The sequence below is a fragment of the Salvelinus alpinus genome, chromosome 25 (assembly GCF_045679555.1).
Source record: "Salvelinus alpinus chromosome 25, SLU_Salpinus.1, whole genome shotgun sequence".
In the NCBI taxonomy this organism is placed as follows: domain Eukaryota; kingdom Metazoa; phylum Chordata; class Actinopteri; order Salmoniformes; family Salmonidae; genus Salvelinus; species Salvelinus alpinus.
The window spans coordinates 34,316,718-34,338,014 of record NC_092110.1 but is presented as its reverse complement, the minus strand read 5'-3'; the positions used below and the strand labels follow the sequence as shown (position 1 = coordinate 34,338,014).

Below are 21,297 nucleotides of genomic sequence, written 5' to 3'. Positions count from 1 at the left end.
AGACATTTTAAAATAGACAGTCCAAGGTTTAGCAGAGAAAGCCTCAGATATCACAATTAGTCTCCGCCTCTCCAGGTTACTCATAGTTCCTTATTGCTCAAATAACCTTCATTATATCATCTTGACGCACGCCTAACCTTTCTGATCAACGGCCTAATTTGTTTTGCTTTCTGTGTGTGTTTCAGTCACTCATTGTCGCCTTGCCCTTGGCACCCTCCTGCAGGCAATGGGAATATAAGTAAACAGAGCTTATTTCCAATATGTTTTTCTGTGAACTTCACTAAAGGTAGTCATCCTCTCTTATTCCAGTTGTGTATTTCCTATTCGTTAGTAAAGGGCTTGAGGCATCAATACCACAGTATTGTCAAATGGTAGTGCTTTTACAGTTTATGATTAGTCATGGACAGTGATTGCAGTGTCAAAGGTCAACTGTTAGTGAGATGTGCATCAATAAGCACCATGGACATCTCTCTCATTGTTTGTCTGTACACAGCTCTGCTGTCTCAGGTTGATGTTTCATTTATTAGGTTGAGTCTGAGTTAATGTTTACAGGGACAGTGCACATTTAATCAACGTTTCAAAAGTGCTGGTTTGCCATATCGATCCGTGTTTGACAACAACAGTGTATGGCAGGTTTGCCATATCGATCCGTGTTTGACAACAACAGTGTATGGCAGGTTTGCCATATCGATCCGTGTTTGACAACAACAGTGTATGGCAGGTTTGCCATATCGATCCGTGTTTGACAACAACAGTGTATGGCAGGTTTGCCATATCGATCCGTGTTTGACAACAACAGTGTATGGCAGGTTTGCCATATCGATCCGTGTTTGACAACAACAGTGTATGGCAGGTTTGCCATATCGATCCGTGTTTGACAACAACAGTGTATGGCAGGTTTGCCATATCGATCCGTGTTTGACAACAACAGTGTATGGCAGGTTTGCCATATCGATCCGTGTTTGACAACAACAGTGTATGGCAGGTTTGCCATATCGATCCGTGTTTGACAACAACAGTGTATGGCAGGTTTGCCATATCGATCCGTGTTTGACAACAACAGTGTATGGCAGGTTTGCCATATCGATCCGTGTTTGACAACAACAGTGTATGGCAGGTTTGCCATATCATGAAGCCTCTATCTCCCATCATTGATCAGCCAAATTTTTTGCGCCCAAATTTTTCTATCAGTTTTCGATTATAGAAATTGAATTTGACTTCTTAACCTCTGTCTGTTATTACCCAAATTAAGTTAGCCAGGCTAGCCCCACACAATCAATAGTCACTTCAGAGAAGACACAGCACTTGATGTCCTTGGGTACCTAGCGCGACTATCAGTAGATAGCTTATTGATTGGCTATTCATCACGTATAACAGGTGTACTCCAGTACTATTTGAGGCGGTCCGGTCACACACATTTCCTAGGTGGTAAAGGTCCGGATGGATATTGTAATTTATCAGTATAGTAATAAATCCCCACCTGTTCACAATACTCTTGTTGGCAGAGAGAACATTTTGCTGTTATAAAGCAAATTTCCTGCAATTCTACACATTTTGCATGGGGTTTTAACGGTCCTGTCCTGCAAATCTACAAAATGTTCCATGTCTTGTGTGTTTATGATGCCATGGGTGGTAGCCCGACTGAGTTCACAACCATTTTTCTTTTGGTAGTTGGGACTTGCGGCCCATTTGGATCCAGTTCTGGGTCCAGATCTGGACCGCGGTCCACCAGTTGAGTATGGAGGTCATATATCATTTATATGGTTGTCATTTGTTTGACCCCCTCATCGTAGAGGGATATCTCTTCATCCATTGAAATGTCAGTCATGACAGCAGTATAGCATCAGATTATAATGGTCTCTGTGGTTTTAATGTTGACTGGCTGCACACAGCCTCACTAACCCTCCATTCTTACCTTCAGGTACAGCACAGAACATCAGTGTTGTTTTTTCAGCCCATTGTAAAACTTAGGAACCTCAGATGGGTATGTGAATGGGCTGTGAACTTATGGTTGGCTGTGGACCAGTGGTCGATCTTGCTGATCGAGATACAAAAACATCCTTTGTGCAAGTCAGTCAAACCCAGTGGCAACAAAGTGAAACGCAGGGCCCTTGTGGTCATTCTGGTTGGTTTTCGACCCCGACTTTAACCTAAAAGCCTGGAAAAACAATCTGTGCTGGAGTTGAACTTGGACGATTCCACGGACAAGAGCTGGTAGGTGGTTAAAACGTCAGACAGAGGAGATGCCAATGGCCTGTAAGAAAGGTTTTGAGGAATGGTTTCCACAAGGTATGTTAGAGCTATTAAATTATTTCCTGGACAAAGCGCTCGAAAACATTCATGTTAATAACCAGCTTGAATTAAGGCTTCTCTGAAACATATTACCTTGGGTGTAATGAGCATTGTCTGCTTGTAGCCGAGCTTTGGCACAGTTCGCTTCTAACAGGGAACACAAGTCATGGACTTTTAAAACACAACCAAGACAAGACATATTTCATGTCGAAGCAATGGTTTGTTCTGCAAGGCATGTAACACTCCAGTTGTGTTGTCCTCGAAGGTAAACTATTTCTATGATGGCCTTTTGATTCCGTGCTGTATTTTAAGACAAACATGTTGTCATGAGAGACTACTGCCTAAAGGGGGGTTTTTAGAACTGAGTGAATTTGAGGCTTTGTCAAGTCTGTTTTAACTCAAGAAAACCAATGTACTATTTTCCGTAACACATACGGGATTAGCAAAGATTTGAACAAGGATAAACTTTTTCACTTAATCTCAAAACAAAAAGTGGGTCTGGATTTGATGTATTGTTTTTTTTTTGTTACTTTCTAAAAATACCAGTCCCCAATCATAAGATATTTCAGTGAAGCGTGAACAAAGCAGGATTGTGAGGGCTTCAGCGCTTGGCGTTCCTCGGACATTTCCTCTGCTCATGTGGCAGATCAAATTGCTTAACAACGTTTAAAATGTGACATTCATCCAGCAGAAATATTCTCTGGAATTAAGATTTAGTCATGTCCCTAGTACCTCACACAGAGGGAATGAACTTGGAGAATGTTCCTTCTGGTATTTTTGCACACATTGCTTATTTTGGTCACTGAACTGGAAGACTAGACTTTAGTGTAGGTCCACACAACCCGGAAACTTTTTCATACACTTTTGTTAGAATAAGGAGTCATGTGAACTATCCGCATCCACAGGAGAAATGTGAAGATGGCTCAGAAAATAATGCTGTGGTTTGGTGTACATTTGGTGTTCCATTATACATTTGGTGTTCAGGAAGCCTAATTTACATATGATTACACTCGAAGTACAACGGGACCCAACTGTTCGGTGCTAATGCTGTAATCAATGCAGAATGTACTCTGGTCATTTCCTCTCTTTGGGGTGAATAGAACAGGAAGTTGCCATGTTTGGCCTGCCCTGCCAGTTTGGCAGCCTCTCGCGTTGTAGTGGGCTTCCTGTCTGCCTGCCCGTCATCCCTGGGAAATGCAGATCGGCCATTAAGGGTAATTGGCAACGTTCTGCAGCGGCAGGAAGGATGGGATTCCAGCCAACTGTTACTAGTTACAGTACTTCAGCCTTTATAAACTGAAATCATAGGCCTTTGCTTTCAGACATTTAGAAACTGCACGGTCATCTATCACGTTCCTAGAACAATGTCATTTGAGGTTGCGTGAAAGTACGCAAGTAGGTTTTATAGGGGGCTCATTTGCTAGTCGAGCCCCATGTAAATGATATCACTGGGGTATCTTGTTTTTTCTCCCCATGTTTAGAGGCCATATCCACAGTCGCCTCGGCTTGCTAAGATTGCCCTTCTCACAGGCTGTTAAGTTAATTATCTAAGTGTTGTTTCTGTTTCGCTGTGACTAGGCCGCTGACGACACGGACCTCAACCCTGGGTCGTGGAGGACGAGGCCGGCGCCCGGTGACTTAGATCCCTATGAGAGCGAGAGGAGCTCCACGACAGATGTAGGGTCAAGCAGAGGGATGAGGACCACAGCTTCCAGGCCAGCGCTCTTGTCCAATAGGGGTCATGCTGGCCGGGCGGAGGGAAGAACTGGGCGCGGCAATCGACAGTGGAGCAATCGTCAGACCGACGACTAAACCGGCCAACCGTCTTAGTCTCTCCGCTTCATAATATCCAGGTAGGATATGTCAAAGAGAAGTCCCAGGAACCTGCTGTCTGGCCTAGCATTGCTGATTGATAAGAGTATGTTTAATGTCTGATGAGGTTGATATATATTGTCTGATAAAGTTTATATAGTAGGCGTGTAACGATACACTTATTCATCCCAAACCGTTCTGTATGGGGAGCTCGGTTCGGTCTGCACTGTGAACCCGACTGAATGAATGAGATATATATATATATATATATATATATATATATATATATATATATATATATATATAAAATATCCCTTGTTTTTCAAAGATAATTTGTAAAAATCCAAAATAACTTCACAGATCTTCATTGTAAAGGGTTTAAACACTAATGAATGAACCATAAACAATTAATGAATATGCACCTGTGGAACGGTTGTTAAGACACTAACAGCTTAGACGGTAGGCAATTAAGGTCACAGTTATGAAAACTTAGGACACTAAAGAGCCCTTTTTACTGACTCTGGAAAAACACCAAAAGAAAGATGCCCAGGGTGCCTTAGGCACGTTCACGTTCAAAATGCTGCAAGGAGGCACGAGAACTGCAGATGTGGCCAGGGAAATAAATTGCAATGTCCGTACTGTGAGATGCCTAAGACAGCGCTACAGGGAGACAGGACGAACAGCTGATCGTTCTCGCAGTGGTAGACCACGTGTAACAACACCTGCACAGGATCGATACATCGGAACATCACACCTGCGGCACAGGTACAGGATGGCAACAACAACTGCCCGAGTTACACCAGGAACGCACAATCCCTCCATCAGTGCTCAGACTGTCCGCAATAGGCTAAGAGAGGCTGGACTAGGGGCTTGTAGGCCTGTTGTAAGGCAGGTCCTCACCAGACATCACCGGCAACAACGTCACCTATGGGCACAAACCCACCGTCGCTGGACCAGACAGGACTGGCAAAAAGTGCTCTTCACTGACGAATGGCGGTTTTGTCTCACCAGGGGTGAGGGTCGGATTCGCGTTTATCGTCGAAGGAATGCGCGTTACACCGAGGCCTGTACTCTGGAGCGGGATCGAGGTGGAGGGTCCGTCTGGGGCGTTGTGTCACAGCATAATCGGACTGTGCCTGCAAGGACAACAAGCTATCTCAATACTGTGCGTTACAGGAAAGACATCCTCCTCCCTCATGTGATGCCCTTCCTGCAGGCTCATCCTGACATGACCCTCCAGCATGACAATGCCACCAGCCATACTTTTCGTTCTGTGTGTGATTCCCTGCAAGACAGGAATGTCAGTGTCCTGCCATAGCCAGCGACGAGCCCGGAGCTCAATCCCATTGAGCACGTCTGGGACCAGTTGGAGGGTGAGGGCTAGGGCCATTCCCCCCAGAAATGTCCGGGAACTTGCAGTTGTCTTGGTGGAAGAGTGGGGTAACATCTCACAGCAACTGGCAAATCTGGTTCAGTCCACAAGGAGGAGATGCACTGCAGTACTTAATGCAGCTGATGGCCACACCAGATACTGACTGTTACTTTTGATTTTAACCCCCCCCACCTTCGTTCAGGGACACATTATTCAATAACTGTTAGTCACATGTCTGCGGATCTTGTTCAGTTTGTCCCAGTTGTTGAATCTTATGTTCATACAAATATTTACACATGTTAAGTTTGCTGAAAATAAACTCAGTTAACAGTGAGAGGACGTTTCTTTTTTTAATAGTTTATATGTATACAGACACTACCATTCAAAAGTTTGGGGTCACTTTGAAATGTCCTGTTTTTTTTAAATAACAGCAAATATTTTGACCATTAAAATAACATCAAATTGATCAGAAATACAGTGTAGACATTGTTCATGTTGTAAATGACTGTTGTAGCTGGAAACGGCAGTTTTTTATGGAATATCTACATAGGCGTACGGAGGCCCATTATCAGCAACTATCACTCCTGTGCTCCAATGGCACGTTGTGTTAGCTAATCCAAGTTTATCATTTTAAAAGGCTAATTGAAAACCCTTTTGCTATTGTTAGCACAAATGAAAACTGGCCTTTAGACTAGTTGAGTATCTGGAGCATCAGCATTTGTAGGTTCAATTACAGGCTCAAAATGGCCAGAAACAAAGCACTTTCTTCTGAAACTCATCAGTCTATTCTTGTTCTGAGAAATGAAGGCTATTCCATGCGAGAAATTGCCAAGAAACTGAAGATCTCGTACAGCGCTGTGTACTACTCCCTTCACAGAATAGCGCAAACTGGCTCTAACCAGAATAGAAAGAAGAGTGATGGTTGCTGATAACAGGCCTCTGTACACCTATGTAGGTATTCCATTTTTAAAAATCTGCCTTTTCCAGCTACAATAGTCATTTACAACATTAACAATGTCTACACTGTATCTCTGATCAATTTGATGTCATTTTAACAGACCAAAAATGTGCTTATCTTTCAAATACAAGGACATTTCTAAGTGACCCCAAACTTTTGAGTGTGTGTGTATTTGAGATTCTTCAAAGTAGCCGCCCTTTGCCTTGATGACAGCTTTGTACACTCTTGGCATTCCCTCAACCAGCTTCACCTGGAATGTTTTTCCAACAGTCTTGAAGGAGTTCCCACATATGCTCTCACTCTGCGGTCCAACTCATCCCAATCCATCTCAATTGGGTTGAGGTCGGGTGATTGTGGAGTCCAGGTCATCTGATGCAGCACTCCATTACTCTCCTTGTTCAAATAGCCCTTACACACCCTGGAGGTGTGTTGGGTCATTGTCCTGTTGAAAAACTAATTATAGTCCCACAAAGCGCAAACCTGATGGGATGGCGTATCGCTGTTGAATGATATGGTAGCCTGCTGGTTAAGTGTGCCATGAATTATAAATAAGTCACTGACAGTGTCACCAGCAAAGCACCCCCACACCATCACACCACCTCCTCCATGCTTCACGGTAGGAACCACACATGCGAAGATCATCCGGTCACCTACTCTGTGTCTCACAAAGGCACACCTGTTAATTGAAATGCATTCCAGGTGACTACCTCATGAAGCTGGTTGAGAGAATGCCAAGTGTGCAAAGCTGTCATCAAGGCAAAGGGTGGCTACTTTGAAGAATCTAAAATCTAAAATACATTTTGATTTGTTTAACACTTTTTTTTTGCTTACTGCATGATTCCATATGTGTTCTACAATGTAGAAAATAGTAAAAATAATGAAAAACCCTTGTCCATTATTTTGACTGGTTGTGTGTGTGTGTGAGAAACACTAGGCCTATAGGCTATGCCAACACTGCATTGTATGCCTCTTGAGTAAATCTGAGCAGAATTTTTTTTTACAGGCTTTTCCGTTAAAACAACTACAGCCTTAATTGGCGCATTTCAGACTGTCATTTTGTGAGACGCAGCTGGGAACTAGTTCTACACAATGGCGAGTGGTGGGGTCGATAAACCAGGAAGATTCGCCATCGTTTAAATCTTCTGTTTGGGAACATTTTGGCTTCCCAGTAGATTACAACGGTGATGGACAGAGAGAGTATGTCTCCACTGCTCAACCAGAATAGCCTATGCAGCTGCCAACACCTCAAATATGTTGACACGTTTACGTCGGACTGGAGCAAGACGTAAACGCACAAAAAAAAGACACAACCTATGCATTCAAGCAGCCCTTCACAGCTGATTCTGACGGGCCAAATAAATTACAAGAGCTATAGGTATGTTTATAGTCGCGGATATGCGCCCATTCTCGGTGGTTGAGAATAGGGTGTTTCGGCAGCTAGTGAAAGTGCTCGAGACACGTTACGAACTTCACCCTATCGGCACCCATTTCAGCAAACAGGTAGTACCCGCTCTATATAAGCAAGCTAAATCAGCTGAAGTTGTCAGTGAATTGGCCAATGCACCCTTTGTTGCACTTACTACAGATGGATGGACCTCCAGGGCTACAGACAGCCCGTCACATTACCCCGGAGCAGGAAATGAGAAGTATCTTGCTAAAGATGCCCCCTTTATGAGAGTCAGTGCACATATTGTTCTCTTTGTAAGGAAACATAATAGCATAGACCTATAAAGTGTCTGAACCATGTTCACATGCATATTGAACTTTATTTTAGTGTTGAGAAATCGTGTTTTTTTTCATTTCAAATAATACTAAGTGTTGGTACTCCTGTTGGTGCTCTCATCAGGCATTATATAACTCATGATCATATATGGAGTTAGGAATACCAACACTTTGGATTTTCTTAAATAAACTCAAATTAACTACAGTGACTGTTAGCATTTCATTTTCCTGCTCTACCGAAACTGAACCGTAACCCCAAAACCGCAATAAGTACCGAACCACGACCCTTCACGTTGTAGTAGTCATGGCTATTACAGAGCTTCAGGGAGATGAGAAGACCCTTCCTGTTGTAGTAGTCATGGCTATTACAGAGCTTCAGTGAGATGAGAAGACCCTTCACGTTGTAGTAGTCATGGCTATTACAGAGCTTCAGTGAGATGAGAAGACCCTTCACGTTGTAGTAGTCATGGCTATTACAGAGCTTCAGTGAGATGAGAAGACCCTTCACGTTGTAGTAGTCATGGCTATTACAGAGCTTCAGTGAGATGAGAAGACCCTTCACGTTGTAGTAGTCATGGCTATTACAGAGCTTCAGTGAGATGAGAAGACCCTTCACGTTGTAGTAGTCATGGCTATTACAGAGCTTCAGTGAGATGAGAAGACCCTTCACGTTGTAGTAGTCATGGCTATTACAGAGCTTCAGTGAGATGAGATGACCCTTCCTGTTGTCTCGTCAGTTGATGGCCATGACTACTACAACAGGAAGGGTCATCTTCTCATCTCACTGAAGCTCTGTAATAGCCATGACTACTACTGTATTTCTATGGTGGGAATCTTTTTAGAACTCGGCCAGAGGATAAAAATATGATTCCAGACTGCGCCACTGGACTGCTTTACTGCACTTGTTACTTTAATCAAAGGATGTGCTAGTTTAATTACTCCTACTCTAATAATGCCAGCCAGCCCTCTCTGAGTGTACGACTTGTGCTCTCTTTTCTTCCAGAGCTCTCCATCACCCCCAAACTGCACAACAAGGAGGAAGGGACTGCGTCCCACACCTCTACCCCCCCCCCCCCCCTAGCAACAGCAGTGGCAGGCAAGTTCCTGCCAAGTTCCTGTCCAGCAACAACCCATGCTTCTGAGTCTAAAAACAAGATGGCCACCTGTAAAACCTTCCACTACAACATCCATGTATAAACCCTGGATGACTGACTGGGTGCTGTATTGAAGCCACCGTGCAGCCATCTTGATTTTGGAAGCTATGGAAATGCATTTATTTATGTCTACATACGTTTTTGACATTCTATTACAGACACCTTTGGCAATACTTTTTAAAATATATTATGTGAGCTAAACATAAAAATAAAAAAAATTGATGAAAAAATATCCCTTTAAGTATTTTTTTGTAGAGTACTAATGTTTACTCTCCCCACTACAACAACAAAATACTTAAATACATGTAATTTTGACCTTAAAACATTGAATTGAAATACTCTAGAATACATTCCTATGGAGGACTGCTCATTCTAGGGAGTGCCAATATGGCCGACCGGTGGTTTCAAAGCCTCCCAGTGGTTTATACAGTGTCAGCAATCCAGGGTTTATAAACGTCACTGATCTGCACAGACCACTTCAGTTTTATTATAATATGCCCATATACAGTGTCGCAATGGAGTGGACCTCACCTCTTCGCTTCTTCTCCTACCTGATGTATTATACTGTATTGCTCCGACTTGACAAGGGAGAGACGCTCACTTGGGTGACTGGGTCTACAGATGTGTGTGTGTGGGGGGGGGGGGGGGGGGGGCGAGAGAAGAGGGGAGTGACACAGGAAGGAAGGATTTGTTGTCTTTCAGAATGGACCGTTACAAGACCTCACTTTGAAACTTCCAAGCGGAGCTCCCCCGAGCTGCATCAAGATGTGACCAAAACAGGGAGCGAATTACTTAGATTTTTTAAAACGTCCTCTGATCTCGGAAATGTGTATATATATATATATTATTATTATTTTTTGCTTAATTTGGTGTGCTTTTGTTCATGTGTTTGCTTCATACTGACAACCATAGCAGTTTTTGCAGGGTTTTATTTTGCACATCGTACACATACACCTATATCTATTTTTAACCTGTGGGCCTAAAAGAGGGTGGACTGTAGGGCTTTGAGGAAGTTTGCATGTTTCAACATAATGTATACGAGGAGCATTTTGGAGTCATGTTTCCCAGCATGTTGTCTGCTTCAAGAACAACAAAGACAAGGACCCTGTCATAGACACGTTCTTATTTTCTTATAGGCTGCAAACTCAATATCCTCTTCAACATCCGTCCCTATGCAATAAGGAAGATAATAGCCAAGTACTTTGATCAACAACCTTCAAATTGTGCTTCATTTGGTTACTCAGTAATTCGCTCCCTGGTGCTCGCCACCGTCTCTTCCCCCTGCTCAACTGGACTCTAGAATTCGTCTATTGGGACACACAGCAGAAAGGAAGGTCCATCCCCTTTTGTCTGCACTCAATGAATGATGGAATGCACTTATTTAAGCTTGGGGGACATGTATTTGTCATCTGGAACAGGACTACTATTCCCATGGTGCTCTGCTTCAGCGCACTTTCCTCCAACTGTAACTGATGCCCTGGATCTAGCAGTAAAATGTGCTGCGCTGCTGTGAACAGCCAATCAGACATAGGAATTCTCCAATCACCACAAGGAACAATCAGTCCAGATACACGCAACTGTGTTTGCGGTGCGATTCGTCTCAACTTCTCCCTGTTTCTATAGAAGTGTATTTTGTTGTAATATTTAAACTGAACTTTTCATTGTTGGATTAGGGAGGGTTCTCTGTCACTCTGGCCAGAAACAGAGATCACTGGGTTGCCATAGAAACACAACTAGTCTGGCAGGTGGTGAGGCCTGATGTACTCATACAGGCAATACTCTGTAAACTCTGAACTACAAACTCTGGTAGGAAGTTTCCCCTTGATACTGGTCAGTCATTGTCATTTAGCATTGCCTGTGTAGTAGCAGCCGACCAGCCGTTTCACTGTTTAGCTTTCATATTTATTTGTTATTTACCACAAAATGCATATACCTATTTTTGTCATTGTGAATGTTGCAATTTGGTGATGGGGACCTACCATTTACAGTCCTTTAGATTTCATAGTGTATTGATTATGGGAAATGGAAGAAGTCATTACACACAAAGAATACAAATATAATCACTCAACCCCGAAATCACCACGTTGTATTCCTCTAACCTTGTGGAAATGTGAGGTGCAATTCCCCTCCTGCTGGCTACACATTACTAAGCTGTTGAGCCTAGGCTGTGTGAATTACTCCCTAGTTTTTCAGTCAAGGTTGGTCTAAAGATTGTGTGGACAAGTATAATGAATGCAGTCATCACACATTTGCAAAGATTTTCACATTTGTAGAGAATATTTTATAGAAGACCATTGTGGTTTCAATTGAAGAAAAATTTACAGCCGAGTAAAAGACCCCCAATCTTTTGAATTGAATCGTTTTTTGTTTTCCCCCAAAAAAATCTTCAAAGGACCCATTTTAAAATAATGTTCGCTGCCCAAAATGTTCTGACCTTTCTATTTGCCGGTCAGAAGTGCTCCAGCTCGGCATCATAAAGCATTAGTGTCGCCATGTGGCCCCTTACACGGCTACTGGCCCATCCTGTGAACATGTGTTCAGTGCAAACACACACACCGCTTGATGTTGTTCAGAAGCCCGGCGCTGATGTGCCAAGGGCTACGTGATGACTTACCCACTTCAGAAGGCTTCTGTTGTTGACCAGTCATTGGTTACCAGGATGACAACCGCCAGAAGGCCACTCATTCCAAATCTGTATTTCCGACATCATCACTTCTTTCCTGCACAGTGGTTCCAGTTTCCCCTCTTCCTCCTCCTTCCCCCTCCTCCCTCCCCTCCAAGAATGCCTTGATTCTTAACGACCGTGATAAGTATTGCTAGGTCTGAGAGCCGTTTTACAGTCTGCCAAAGCTTGCCGGCAGACACTGATATACAGCCCCCGGGTAGCCGAAAGGTCAAAGGTCAAGGCTGGAGCTAATCGCGTCTTTCCCTTGGACTTTGGGGGTTATAAATACTGTGAGGAAAGCAAAACGATTTGGCAGCGGCCAGCACTAACCCGAAATGGAGGCAGTTGATGAGTGCCAGTCAGAACTGGCTCGCTCCGATGTGTAAACCAAAATTCACGTGCTGGTTGTCCATCATAGCCAAAGGGTTTATGTGTGATGCTCATATAAAAGTGTCTGTGCAGACTCTTGTTGCGATTCATTCACTGGTGTTTGATAGTCTGCAGTTGGCTAGTGAACTACAGCCCATCTTAATGAGATGCTGATTTCAGAGGTCCGTGTCAAAGTTGAGCCCAGGAACATCACAGGCTGTCATTCCCATAGACCTACATCACCATGGGTCGGTTATCATATTTCATTGATCCTATGATGCAAGGCCAGCACCCCTGTCTGCTCAGATAATCAAGAGTGATCGCTGCTGTAGGGAGATTGACCTTCTCCGATCATACCTAATCTGACAGAGGGAGACTAGGTTTAGACAGGAAAACCCTATTTTTGAGATGAGAACTAAACTCTTAACATTCCTCATTATGTAACTTTTGGTGTATAAACATCTGTTATTTACGAACCATTGTTTTTTTCCTCTCTTACAAGGTAGCGTAGAATGTAGTTAGTGGAGCGGGACCAGAGAGCAGAAATGGCTCTTTGGAGTGACTTGCCATTAGTCCTGTAAGGCCTTTTTTGTAAGGCGAGGGTTCATGGTGTCTTTGGACATCAGAAACGGTAATCTGCACTTAACCAGCACTTAAATTAAGACCCTACATAAGTAAGACCCTACATAAGTAAGACCCCTTTTGTCAAAAGTTCCATTTGCGTTTATCCCTGAGAAATGTATTTCACTCTTTGTGATTTTATTTTCTTCGCTGAATGTATGGTCATCAAAGATGTTTATATATATATTTATATATATATATATATATATATATATTAAATGTGTGTTTTTGCACCGGCCAAATTGAAAAAGTTGCTTGGAGCAATTGCGAAACAACTCGTCTGATAATGTGAGGAGTTGTGGACTGTCACGTTTATTGTACAGATTATTATAAAGTCCTTTTTTTCTTTTTTCAATTGATTTCCTTAGTCATGGCACTTATGTGTGTCTCTGCCTTCTAAAATTGTGCCATAATCATTCCATAGTATTTCCAGTTTACAGTCTGAGACAGCGCCAGTGTTTTCCAAGATGGAGACCCTGTCTCTTCAACTATTTTTGCTGAAATAAGGGGAAATATTCAATTTGAGGGTTTCTTTTGTTTTCAACTCATGTTTTTTTTGTTTCAGTTTTGTAAAACAAAATATGTTTTATTTTGGAAGCTGTATCGGATAGATTTTATTTAAGAAAATCTTGTAATTTTGTAAAGTGGGCCTTATTGAAATATATGTAGGATTTTGTTGTTGCTAGATATGCATCTTTCTCATTAATGCACTCCTGGAGAGTACTTCCTGTTTTTGTTATTTTAATGTGAGAGATGTCATGATCTCGAGCTATGACATGAGATGGCAAGCCGACAGAGACTATTGAGAGTAATGTACGTTTTATCAAGAGCGTGTCTGCTCCGTCCACGCAGGCTAAAGTCATTCTCCATGTGGCGTCCTGTTATTAGCGGTTCAGGAATCAGTCATTCTAACAGGTTCTCTGTTTTCTCTCTCATGCATTCAGGGTTTATTCATCTTGTGTGCTGTATGTAAGTGCTGCCAAAGAAAGAGATGTTCAGGCCTCGAGACACACACACCTACACACACTCCAACATCAACAACTGGATATTCTCCACACACACCTACTCACACTCCCACATAGACATACAGAGGAATTTCGTTCTGTACGATCAAGTTGGAAATCATGTATTTTATATTGCAGTGTGTTTTATAAATGAATAGAAATGACTCTTAAAGCGGCTGGAGGGAACCAGAGAGAAACATTTATGAAATCAGATCAAAAGGGTTATTGTGGATGTCGCTGCTCTGAGCTTCTCTCTGTGTGTCAGTGATACACAGCAAACTGTGCAGGATGCTTTTTCTGTCCTAGGGTAATATACGTTTGTGCATGTTTAACCTTACCGCGTTCTGCATGTAGGGCTCTCGAAGCTGCCAACTGTACAGTGGATTATGTATTCCAATAAAATAAACTACCTGTTTGTAACCATGTTTTTGTGTCTATCTTGACTATACTTTGTGTTATGGGAAAGTGGAAAACCCAACCGACTCATTTTAGTTTAATGATTTGACAGCACCTTACCCCAGAGTGTGTATGTGTGCGCGCGCGCGCACACAAGTGTGTTTGGGTGAGAGCAACACTTCCATTGCTTTATACCACCTGCAATTGAGGCTTTTCTAGAGAGAGGCTTTTGACTGTGTGCAAACTAGCAGACAAATTAGTCAAATACATCAGGTGATCGGGGCAAAACTTGTGTAATGCCTAGTCAGCACACACCGTCTGTTAAACAGCTCCACCAGGTAGTGAGAAGGCTAGGCTTGTTCCCGGACAGTCTTGCGGCCAGCAGGTCTAGTAAAAGGGTTATAGAGTTGTTCTGGAGACTTGGATTAGTAACAGCAGATGCCCAAATGAAGGATTGGCCCAGTTCACAAGTTGTACAACTAAGTGCATTTGATAGCATGCATATTTGTGATAGCATGTTGTGATGGCATGCATATTTTTTACAAGTTTGTCTAAAAATTATTTTAAAACTGTTGTGAAGACACCCGGCACATCAGTTGTACAAACTGAGTGTGAATTATCCCATTAATTGAATTCTGGAAATGTGCTACATGGCTTTAGTTTGGGTCACAATGCAGAAAAGGTTTGGGGAACCACTGTGGAGGTTGAATCAGATCATCACCAGGTCGTCTGCTGGACAGGGACTTCACTGTGAACCACTGAGCATGGTACACAGGTCCCATCTGGAGTGACCTAAATGTCACTGTGAACCACTGAGCATGGTACACAGGTCCCATCTGGAGTGACCTAAATGTCACTGTGAACCACTGAGCATGGTACACAGGTCCCATCTGGAGTGACCTAAATGTCACTGTGAACCACTGAGCATGGTACACAGGTCCCATCTGGAGTGACCTAAATGTCACTGTGAACCACTGAGCATGGTACACAGGTCCCATCTGGAGTGACCTAAATGTCACTGTGAACCACTGAGCATGGTACACAGGTCCCATCTGGAGTGACCTAAATGTCACTGTGAACCACTGAGCATGGTACACAGGTCCCATCTGGAGTGACCTAAATGTCACTGTGAACCACTGAGCATGGTACACAGGTCCCATCTGGAGTGACCTAAATGTCACTGTGAACCACTGAGCATGGTACACAGGTCCCATCTGGAGTGACCTAAATGTCACTGTGAACCACTGAGCATGGTACACAGGTCCCATCTGGAGTGACCTAAATGTCACTGTGAACCACTGAGCATGGTACACAGGTCCCATCTGGAGTGACCTAAATGTCACTGTGAACCACTTTATACCACCTGCAATTGAGGCTTTTCTAGAGAGAGGCTTTTGACTGTGTGCAAACTAGCAGACAAATTAGTCAAATACATCAGGTGATCGGGGCAAAACTTGTGTAATGCCTAGTCAGCACACACCGTCTGTTAAACAGCTCCACCAGGTAGTGAGAAGGCTAGGCTTGTTCCCGGACAGTCTTGCGGCCAGCAGGTCTAGTAAAAGGGTTATAGAGTTGTTCTGGAGACTTGGATTAGTAACAGCAGATGCCCAAATGAAGGATTGGCCCAGTTCACAAGTTGTACAACTAAGTGCATTTGATAGCATGCATATTTGTGATAGCATGTTGTGATGGCATGCATATTTTTTACAAGTTTGTCTAAAAATTATTTTAAAACTGTTGTGAAGACACCCGGCACATCAGTTGTACAAACTGAGTGTGAATTATCCCATTAATTGAATTCTGGAAATGTGCTACATGGCTTTAGTTTGGGTCACAATGCAGAAAAGGTTTGGGGAACCACTGTGGAGGTTGAATCAGATCATCACCAGGTCGTCTGCTGGATAGGGACTTCACTGTGAACCACTGAGCATGGTACACAGGTCCCATCTGGAGTGACCTAAATGTCACTGTGAACCACTGAGCATGGTACACAGGTCCCATCTGGAGTGACCTAAATGTCACTGTGAACCACTGAGCATGGTACACAGGTCCCATCTGGAGTGACCTAAATGTCACTGTGAACCACTGAGCATGGTACACAGGTCCCATCTGGAGTGACCTAAATGTCACTGTGAACCCCTGAGCATGGTACACAGGTCCCATCTGGAGTGACCTAAATGTCACTGTGAACCCCTGAGCATGGTACACAGGTCCCATCTGGAGTGACCTAAATGTCACTGTGAACCACTGAGCATGGTACACAGGTCCCATCTGGAGTGACCTAAATGTCACTGTGAACCCCTGAGCATGGTACACAGGTCCCATCTGGAGTGACCTAAATGTCACTGTGAACCACTGAGCATGGTACACAGGTCCCATCTGGAGTGACCTAAATGTCACTGTGAACCACTGAGCATGGTACACAGGTCCCATCTGGTGTGACCTAAATGTCACTGTGAACCACTGAGCATGGTACACAGGTCCCATCTGGAGTGACCTAAATGTCACTGTGAACCACTGAGCATGGTACACAGGTCCCATCTGGAGTGACCTAAATGTCACTGTGAACCACTGAGCATGGTACACAGGTCCCATCTGGAGTGACCTAAATGTCACTGTGAACCACTGAGCATGGTACACAGGTCCCATCTGGAGTGACCTAAATGTCACTGTGAACCACTTTATACCACCTGCAATTGAGGCTTTTCTAGAGAGAGGCTTTTGACTGTGTGCAAACTAGCAGACAAATTAGTCAAATACATCAGGTGATCGGGGCAAAACTTGTGTAATGCCTAGTCAGCACACACCGTCTGTTAAACAGCTCCACCAGGTAGTGAGAAGGCTAGGCTTGTTCCCGGACAGTCTTGCGGCCAGCAGGTCTAGTAAAAGGGTTATAGAGTTGTTCTGGAGACTTGGATTAGTAACAGCAGATGCCCAAATGAAGGATTGGCCCAGTTCACAAGTTGTACAACTAAGTGCATTTGATAGCATGCATATTTGTGATAGCATGTTGTGATGGCATGCATATTTTTTACAAGTTTGTCTAAAAATTATTTTAAAACTGTTGTGAAGACACCCGGCACATCAGTTGTACAAACTGAGTGTGAATTATCCCATTAATTGAATTCTGGAAATGTGCTACATGGCTTTAGTTTGGGTCACAATGCAGAAAAGGTTTGGGGAACCACTGTGGAGGTTGAATCAGATCATCACCAGGTCGTCTGCTGGATAGGGACTTCACTGTGAACCACTGAGCATGGTACACAGGTCCCATCTGGAGTGACCTAAATGTCACTGTGAACCACTGAGCATGGTACACAGGTCCCATCTGGAGTGACCTAAATGTCACTGTGAACCACTGAGCATGGTACACAGGTCCCATCTGGAGTGACCTAAATGTCACTGTGAACCACTGAGCATGGTACACAGGTCCCATCTGGAGTGACCTAAATGTCACTGTGAACCCCTGAGCATGGTACACAGGTCCCATCTGGAGTGACCTAAATGTCACTGTGAACCCCTGAGCATGGTACACAGGTCCCATCTGGAGTGACCTAAATGTCACTGTGAACCACTGAGCATGGTACACAGGTCCCATCTGGAGTGACCTAAATGTCACTGTGAACCACTGAGCATGGTACACAGGTCCCATCTGGAGTGACCTAAATGTCACTGTGAACCACTGAGCATGGTACACAGGTCCCATCTGGAGTGACCTAAATGTCACTGTGAACCCCTGAGCATGGTACACAGGTCCCATCTGGAGTGACCTAAATGTCACTGTGAACCACTGAGCATGGTACACAGGTCCCATCTGGAGTGACCTAAATGTCACTGTGAACCACTGAGCATGGTACACAGGTCCCATCTGGAGTGACCTAAATGTCACTGTGAACCCCTGAGCATGGTACACAGGTCCCATCTGGAGTGACCTAAATGTCACTGTGAACCACTGAGCATGGTACACAGGTCCCATCTGGAGTGACCTAAATGTCACTGTGAACCACTGAGCATGGTACACAGGTCCCATCTGGAGTGACCTAAATGTCACTGTGAACCCCTGAGCATGGTACACAGGTCCCATCTGGAGTGACCTAAATGTCACTGTGAACCACTGAGCATGGTACACAGGTCCCATCTGGAGTGACCTAAATGTCACTGTGAACCACTGAGCATGGTACACAGGTCCCATCTGGAGTGACCTAAATGTCACTGTGAACCACTGAGCATGGTACACAGGTCCCATCTGGAGTGACCTAAATGTCACTGTGAACCACTGAGCATGGTACACAGGTCCCATCTGGAGTGACCTAAATGTCACTGTGAACCACTGAGCATGGTACACAGGTCCCATCTGGAGTGACCTAAATGTCACTGTGAACCACTGAGCATGGTACACAGGTCCCATCTGGAGTGACCTAAATGTCACTGTGAACCACTGAGCATGGTACACAGGTCCCATCTGGAGTGACCTAAATGTCACTGTGAACCCCTGAGCATGGTACACAGGTCCCATCTGGAGTGACCTAAATGTCACTGTGAACCACTGAGCATGGTACACAGGTCCCATCTGGAGTGACCTAAATGTCACTGTGAACCACTGAGCATGGTACACAGGTCCCATCTGGAGTGACCTAAATGTCACTGTGAACCCCTGAGCATGGTACACAGGTCCCATCTGGAGTGACCTAAATGTCACTGTGAACCACTGAGCATGGTACACAGGTCCCATCTGGAGTGACCTAAATGTCACTGTGAACCACTGAGCATGGTACACAGGTCCCATCTGGAGTGACCTAAATGTCACTGTGAACCACTGAGCATGGTACACAGGTCCCATCTGGAGTGACCTAAATGTCACTGTGAACCCCTGAGCATGGTACACAGGTCCCATCTGGAGTGACCTAAATGTCACTGTGAACCACTGAGCATGGTACACAGGTCCCATCTGGAGTGACCTAAATGTCACTGTGAACCCCTGAGCATGGTACACAGGTCCCATCTGGAGTGACCTAAATGTCACTGTGAACCACTGAGCATGGTACACAGGTCCCATCTGGAGTGACCTAAATGTCACTGTGAACCACTGAGCATGGTACACAGGTCCCATCTGGAGTGACCTAAATGTCACTGTGAACCACTGAGCATGGTACACAGGTCCCATCTGGAGTGACCTAAATGTCACTGTGAACCACTGAGCATGGTACACAGGTCCCATCTGGAGTGGGTGACCTAAATGTCACTGTGAACCACTGAGCATGGTACACAGGTCCCATCTGGAGTGACCTAAATGTTGTGTGTGTCAAGAATACAAATGAATCATCCTCTATGCAAAATTGTAATCTATGCAAGTTCATATGGTGAGAAAGAACTGTTTCAACTTCCAACTTTTTAATATAAAAACCTAGGAATATTTACTCAATTGGTAGAGCATGGAACTTGCAGCGCCAGGGTTGTGGGTTCGATTCCCACAGCGAACAAATATATGAAAATGTATGCACTCACTACTGTAAGTCGCTCTGGATAAGAGCATCTGCTAAATGACTAAAATGTAAAAAATGTCAAACTAAAAAACAGGATGTGGATGTCTGCAGTACTTTCCTGTATACAGACAGATGTGATTTGTGTTTCAAAGTGGTTCTAGAACAATAAGGAACACAAGCTTACATGACTCGCAACCTGTTAGGGCCTGCATTTTGACACTGTGCCCATAGATTATTTTCCATTAATTCTACTGTCATCCTGACTTTGGTCTGAGTACCTCGTCTACGAGTTGATTCTTGGAACTGCTGTCACATCTTGTGACTGGCATCTGCTTTTTATTTTGTGTGTGCATGTGTGTGTACACATTTTCACCCCACCTGTGACGTCTGTACAGACTGCAGTGTGAGTCACAAGGCTGTTGAAGGAGATGCGTTCAGACAGGCCTCAGCCTTGTGTAACTAACCTCGACCAGCAGGGAGACATACACCTGCCAGTAGGAGAGCAAAGTGGTATTTGAGAACTCCAATGGAAACTGTTGTGTGTGTATAATAACGTAAAGCCCACTAGCCACCAACGTCTACCCTGAGCCCCATGGTGAACAACACATGGAAATAACACAGTGCCAACCTTGATGAGAGCTATTTTAATATATTTCCCAACCAAAGTTACTATAGTTAAGTCAAACCTCCCTACTGTGGTCAAGGGGCCCTCATGCCCAGGGGAAATCTCACTAATGATATAGGGGTACTGGTACTAAACTATGTTCCCAAACCGCCGAGTGCAATTTCTCCTTTGGTCCATCAGACCCCTACAATGGCGTTGGTTGCCAAAGCCTTGCCCGGCCACCACACACATGCTCCAGGGAGCAGGCCAATGGTCAGAGGACTGGGAGAATCAGTGCTACTTAGAGGCCACCCAGGTCAGACATGTGTGGCTATATCCTAATTATCTCTCTTTCTTCCCAAAGTGTACACTTGTTCACTGCCCTTTACTGATTTGAAAGGAAATGACTGCTATAAAATCAGGATTCAACATCCATCTATGTTTGAGGATGTTGGGAGATGACATGGAAACCCAACGTGTTCTCAGAGCATTTCGTATTATTCTGTATGTAAATCTGAGATACTACATTTAGTATGTTACATTTTGTACGGTATGTATTCATTTGTGGATGAACAGTTGAAGTCAGAAGTTTACAAACACTTAGGTTGGAGTCAACTTAATTTTCAAACACAAATTTCTTGTTAACAAACCTTAGTTTTGGCAAGTCGGTTAGGACATCTACTTTGTGCATGACACAAGTCATTTTTCCAACAATTGTTAATAACACTTATAATTAAATGTCCGTAATTGTGAAAAACAGTTTAAATGTATTTGGCTAAGGTGTATGTAAACTTCCGACTTCAACTGTACGTACAAGAACGTTATGGATTTGCAAAAAGTTAAAA

The 21,297-nt window shown here is 43.8% G+C and overlaps 1 protein-coding gene across 3 annotated transcripts in view; it reads left to right on the top strand.

Annotated features, from left to right (window-relative positions):
* Positions 1–14,394, top strand: part of LOC139553855 (leucine zipper protein 1-like) — a 72,326-nt gene extending 57,932 nt beyond the window's left edge. For all 3 annotated transcript variants that reach the window (XM_071366598.1, XM_071366599.1, XM_071366600.1), the window contains 2 exons: positions 3,871–4,145; positions 9,160–14,394. In XM_071366598.1, the coding sequence (XP_071222699.1) occupies positions 3,871–4,104 (234 nt within the window). In that variant the 3' untranslated portion in view covers positions 4,105–4,145; positions 9,160–14,394. The remainder of the gene's footprint in view (positions 1–3,870; positions 4,146–9,159) is intronic.
* Positions 14,395–21,297: the final 6,903 nt, after the last annotated feature.